The 5,941-nt window shown below is 53.7% G+C and overlaps 1 protein-coding gene across 1 annotated transcript in view; it reads right to left on the minus strand.

Moving 5' to 3' along the window:
• Positions 1-3,210: 3,210 nt before the first annotated feature.
• The window catches only part of BBS9 (Bardet-Biedl syndrome 9), a 296,326-nt gene continuing 293,595 nt past the window's right edge, over positions 3,211-5,941 (minus strand). The window contains exons 21-22 of the mRNA XM_027766864.1: positions 3,980-4,090; positions 3,211-3,816 (exon numbers count right to left, since the gene is read on the minus strand). Coding sequence (XP_027622665.1) covers positions 3,782-3,816; positions 3,980-4,090 — 146 coding nt within the window. The 3' untranslated portion in view covers positions 3,211-3,781. The remainder of the gene's footprint in view (positions 3,817-3,979; positions 4,091-5,941) is intronic.

The following is a 5,941-nucleotide window of genomic DNA, read 5'->3' on the forward strand; positions in this document are numbered from 1 at the left end:
AGGGTGTGCAGGTGCTGAGTCAGGGTGTGCAGGTGCAGGTCAGGGTGTGCAGGTGCTGACAGGGTGTGCAGGTGCTGAACGGCAGAGAAGCAGGCTTTTGCCAGCCCCTCTTGCGGCCATTTTCAAGTAGATCTGTTGGGTGCTTATGTCTTGACCATACTATTTCTGTGTGTGTGTGTGCGTGCGTGTGTGTGTGTGTTTTAAGAACTATTTTATTTAACTTTATTTATTTATCCATTTTTAAATTTCAGTTTGATCAGAGAGGGAGAGAGAGAGTGAGAAAGAGAGAGAAAGTGAGAAAGCAAGTCACCAGGTTCAGGACTCGAACTGTAGTCAGCCATGTGGGAATCCAGCACCTTTAACGCCATCTGCCAGCCCTCTGTGTGTTTTAATCATTATTTGGCAAGGGATTTTTAGATGTAATTAAAGGCAGCGAATTACATCAGAAATGCAAGTGGAAAGTTTATAAACCCATGGGCCCTCACAACAGTGTAATTCGGAACACAGAGCCCTGCTGGGTTCCCAAGTGAGGACCTGGACTGCAGGGAAGCTCTTGATAGGAACATTTGGAGAGAGAAGGTCCAAATCTGAAATCAGCCTTTTAAATATTCACACAGCAATAAAGCACAGAGGGGCAAGAAGCGCACAGAGGGAGCCACAGCAAGTGAGCAGCTGTCATTCAGTTCACCCATGATGGAAGAAAGACCGCCTTCGCTCCAGACGGCGCAGCTGAACACAGGGTTGCAGGAATCTTAGTTCAGCATGAGACGGGGTGTCATGGGTGGGCAGGCATGCCTAGCCAAGCACTGCTGAAGCTGAATGGCCACGTTGTAAAATATGTGGAAGATGGGGAACTACCATCAGAGCTGCCACCACCCCCGAACCTGCGCCAACCCAGCCCGCCAGCGACCGCTGCCTGGGTGTTCCGCACTCGCTCCTCACATGGGAAGGGCCAAACCCACCCACAGAGCCACGGCTGCCCAGGCTATCCCCGCATCTCCAGCCCTTCCACTGTCGCCCAGAATTTTAAAATTGACAAAGAAGCCAAGGTTGATTCTAGAACCCTGTCTTACCTCCACACCACCTGCTGTGGGTGGGTGGGTGTGCGTGGCTCCCACACAGTCGACAGCGCAGTTCGAGTCCCAGACTCAGCAGCTTGGAGAGTCACACCAGGCATGTGTGCATGCCCAGAGTCCTGAGAGGGGCCGGGACTGCGCAGGGCCACCCTCTGGGGGTGATTTCTCACCTTTCTTCCTCTCTGTCTCTTTCTCAGTTTCTGGAGAGGTTTTGGTTTTGTTTGTTTGTTTGTTTGTTTGTTTCTTGCTATAGGGCCCGTGCGCTCGCCAGACAGACAGAGACATAGAGACAGAAAGCGAGAAATCACCCCCCAGAGGGGATGGTCACACCGAAATCCCTTCTCCTCCATTCTCCTCTCGGGATCTTGGGCATGCACGCACACGCGCCCAGCGTAAGTTTTAAGGCACCAGGTCCGGGACACAAACCGTGGTCGACTACGTGGGAGTCCAGCGACATAGCCATTACGCTAACTGCTGGTTCCTTCTTTCTCTGTTTCTGATGAGTGCAAGCACCCTGTGCAAAAAAAACGGAAAATCTTTAAAAAAACTCAGTTCCTTTCTATTTTTCCTAGCCATCTCATCTACCTCCTCTCCAACCTGTGTTATTTACGGATTCTTCTCTTCTGCTGGCTTCGCCCTGAGTTTGTTCTTATTTTTCTAGACCTCTGACATTAAGTTGTCATCTTTCTTATTTGATTTAGGCATTGCCCACCATAAACGTTTGTCTTAGAACTGCTTTTACCATAACCCTCTAGGTCCTGGTATTTTGTGTATCCATTTTCACTCGACTCAAACTATTTTTGATTTCCTTTTTGGTTTCTCCATTGACCCACGGGCTGCTCGGTTGCTCAGAAGCATGTTTATGTTTCATTCCTGCATATTTGTAAATTTTCCAATTTTGGCTCTGTAATTGATTTCTAGTTTCATAACATTGTGGTTGAAAAAGAGACTTGATTTCTTTTCATTCTTCTTGAATTCGTTAAGCTGGTTTGTGACTTAGCGTATGATTTATCGTGGATAATCTATGTCGTTTGAATAACGAGGACATCCTGCTGTTACTGGATGGGGTGTCCCGTACGCGTTTAAGTCCATCTCTCACCAGTGCTGTGGAGGTCCACTGCTCCTTGCCAGCGTCTGTCTGGAAGATGTACCTGTTGTTGAAAGTGGGGATACTACAGTCCCCTCTGTAACTGTCTGTTACTTTCCCCCTTCAGTTCTGTTCACATTTGTTTTATATATTTTGAGCAAATACATATTTACAGTGATAAACTGACTTCTTTTAATACATAATGACTGTCTTTGTCCCTTGTGACAATTTCTGACTTAGTCTATTTGGTCTGGTATAAATATAGCCACTCCAGTTGTTTCTTATCATGTCTATGGAATAGCTTTTTCAGTCGACGCGTGTCTTCAAAGCCAAACGAGTTTCTTGTAGGCAGCATGTAGTTGGGTCTTGGTCTTGTTGTTTTTGTTTTTAAATCCATTTGGCCAGGCTGTCTGTTGATTGAAGAGCTTGACCCACTCATGTTTACGTTATTATCAGCTGTAGGGCTTGCAGGGCCGTCTGTAACCCCACACACACTCCATTCTTCCTCTATTGCTCTGCACCTTTGCAATTTGATGATTTTTGTAGTGACAAGCTTTCTTTCTCTCTTGTGTACATTCTACAGGTTTTGTTCCTTTGTGAATTTACTTAAAACATCTTACAGTTAGAGCAATCTATTAATATTTTAGGCTAATACCTTTGTATGCAAAATGTCTACATTTAGACTTTCCATCTACATCGTTACTGATATCACAACTTACATCTTGTATATATTCAGTATCCATTACCACATTTTTGTGGCTATAGTTATTCTTCTTCTTTTTTTTTTCTTTTTTTTTTTTGAGAGGTTTTTGCTATAGGGTGTGTGCGCTCACCAGAAAGGCAGAAAGAGACAGAGAGACAGTGAGAAATCACCCCCAGGGGGGGATGGCCACGCTGCAATCCCCTCTCCTCCATTCTCCTCTCAGGATCTTGGGCACGCACACACACGCACCCGGCGTGAGTTTTAAGCCACCGGGTCCAGGATGTGAACGCAGTCAACTACATGAGAGTCAAGCGACATAGCCATTACGCTAAATGCTGGTCCCTATAACCTGACTTTAAAAAGACTGTTCTGCGTGGGTAATAAGAGGGTGTTAGTGTCCAGCTTCCTTGAAAACGTGTTAACATCTTCATACGCACCAGGAAACTTACCTCCTCCCACCGTCGCCCGGAGAGCAAAGCATACGGAAGGCCTGCAGCGCTGGCCACAGGGTGGGGACGTCTTCCAGCCCGCTCCGCTCTGGTCAGGGTGATGCAGAGAGCCCAGCGACGTGACCCTCCGTTTACAATCAAGTCCAGCACCGTGTTTGACAACGAGCTGCTTTATTAAACTCCACACACTTACATAAGAACCCTGGGCAAACGGGTATCCGACACCGCGGATCCGACCCTCCGTGCTGTGAATGTCCCGGAACGCCCCGCCTGGCTAGACCCCGTGACCCTGGGCACATGAGGACCAGAGTGGCCACGCCCTGTCCTGGCAGGACAGTCTGAGCAGCCTCGCCCACGGCCCAGCAAGTGCCCCAGCCCAGGACAGAAGCGCAGAACCCCAGGGCCACATGTGAGGGCCACGCAGCAGCCTTGGGGACGGGTCTTCCTGTCCTGGGCCACTCTATGTTCAGGGTTCCAAGACTTCGTGGAGGGATGAAACTTCTGGAAAACAGACAGAGAGAAAGAGAGAGCACAGAACCGAGTAAGGACAGGGCGCCCAAACCCAGTCCGGCCCCACCAGGCAGGCGCAGGGTCAGAACGCGCTAGGCGGTTCCGGGGGTTCCGGCCCGGGTGGGACGCGCATGGCGAGGCCTCCGCTCCTTACCCGGCTCGGGTGCCTGCGGGACGAGGTGCCTGGGGCTGGCGAGCAGTTCTGTGGAGTCGCGCTCTCCCGACGGGTCCTCCAGGTCCGACTCGGGGATCGTGGCACACCCACCTGCCGGACCAGCACAGCGTGGTGAGCGGGGATCGGTCCCCCCAGGCCAAGGCTGAGGCCGGCCACGCAGGTGGCAGAGGCAGCCGCCGCCTGCAGGAGTGGACCGACAGCGACCTGACGTGCCAAGTGAGAGCGGGCGCCCCGCCCAGACGTGCCGCAGCGACCAGAGCTGCAGCAGGACAGGCGGCCAGTAAAGCCCCTCACACCCAGGACAGCGCGGCCTCTAGAGCCCCCTCACACCCAGGACAGCGCGGCCTCTAGAGTCCCCTCACACCCGGGACAGCGCGGCCAGTAAAGCCCCTCACACCCGGGACAGCGCGGCCCCTAGAGCCCCTTACACCTGGGGACAGCGCCTGCACACCTACGACACCCACACGGCGCCCTGAGCAGGACCATTCCAGAACCAGGGCCAAGGAGGCTATGAGAGAAGCCAGGCGCATGGATCCCCAGGGAGAGAACCTTCCAGAGCAAACAGGAAGAGTCTGTGTTCGTGACGGAGACCGTGGGGTCCCTCTCCGGGATGTGACTGACCCTCAGCACCGCAGCGCAAAGCCACAGAGCCACCTGCGGGGACTCCCCCAGGCGAGTGGAGAAGAGCCGCCCCGCGGCCTTCCCGCCAGCACCCCCTACAGAGACGCAGTCCAGGGCTCCTGCCTGCACCTCAGCTCCTTTGGCCGGCGTGGCCGTGTCCTGGACGTGGGCTGACCATCGCTCTGGCTGCACGTGACCCTGCTGTCTCAGCACCCAGCACTGGTGGTCATTCGGTTTGACACAGAGGGGCCCAGCAGGTGCAGGTCACTCCGGGGGAGGCGCGACAGTGGGTCAGTGGTGCGGACTGGACAGAGAGCGGAGGGGCGGGACCCCCAGCAGAGCACACCACACCCCTCCTCCTCTGCAGCGTTCTGAAAGGACAGCGAAGCCCAGGTGCACGCGCGAGAAGAGCCAACTCACAGGCTGAGCGAGAATTAGAAGCCCTCCAGGGCTCCCGGACAGGGCCTGGAGGCGCCCGCAGCACCTGAGGATGGCAGGGCCCCTGGGGCGCCAGGCTGGGTTTTAGCTCCTTCCAAGCCCTCCTGGGTGCTTCCCACGTGGGAACAGGCACTAGCAACGAGCGTGTGGGGGTGGGGCTGAGACGGAACAGGAAGCTGCGGTCCCCCCAGGGAAGCTAAAGGGCCCGGTTCTCCCAGACTCCCAAGGCAGGAAGGGTGCACGCCCCACGGCTGGGATGGTCAGGGACTAGCGGAGGAAGCTTGGGAGTGCAGGGGGGCCGCCCCAGCCAATGCGGGCGAGGATGCCACTGTCCTGCACTGGAGGGGGTCTCACCAACTGGGTGTCCAACTCTCAGCCCACCTGACCCAGTGTGGGGGTGAGACAGGGTGGGAAGACTTGGCACTTGCCAGTCTTCTGTTGTGTGGGCACAGAGGCGGCCAGTGCTACAGACGCCAGCCTTCCTCTGCCCTGGGCCCACCTGCAGAGACAGGCCACCCTGCGGAGTGCACGGCCCTGTGCTAAACCTGGTGGGCTGCAAGCCCCTCCTCAGGCTCCTGGGGACCTCCCTCCCAGCCACTCCTCTGCAGGGGGCGGTCACTACCTGCAAGAGGGCTCAGAACTGCCTGTGCATGCAGTGTCCAGAGCGCCCACACCCCTGGGGCTGGGAAGCGGTAGCTGTAGCTGTTAGAATCTAGGTACTGCCTCATAATTAAACAGCATAATTGGAGTCTTTTAAGTGGATTATAAAACACTAGGTACACTACAGTCTAATTTTTGAATTTATTTTTTTAAAGAATTATTTGTTTAATTTTATTTTTTATTGTGATTTATTTTTTCATTTGACCAGAGAGAACGAGAGAG

Source organism: Tupaia chinensis, unplaced genomic scaffold (assembly GCF_000334495.1).
Source record: "Tupaia chinensis unplaced genomic scaffold, TupChi_1.0 Scaffold143756_1, whole genome shotgun sequence".
NCBI classification, from domain to species: domain Eukaryota; kingdom Metazoa; phylum Chordata; class Mammalia; order Scandentia; family Tupaiidae; genus Tupaia; species Tupaia belangeri.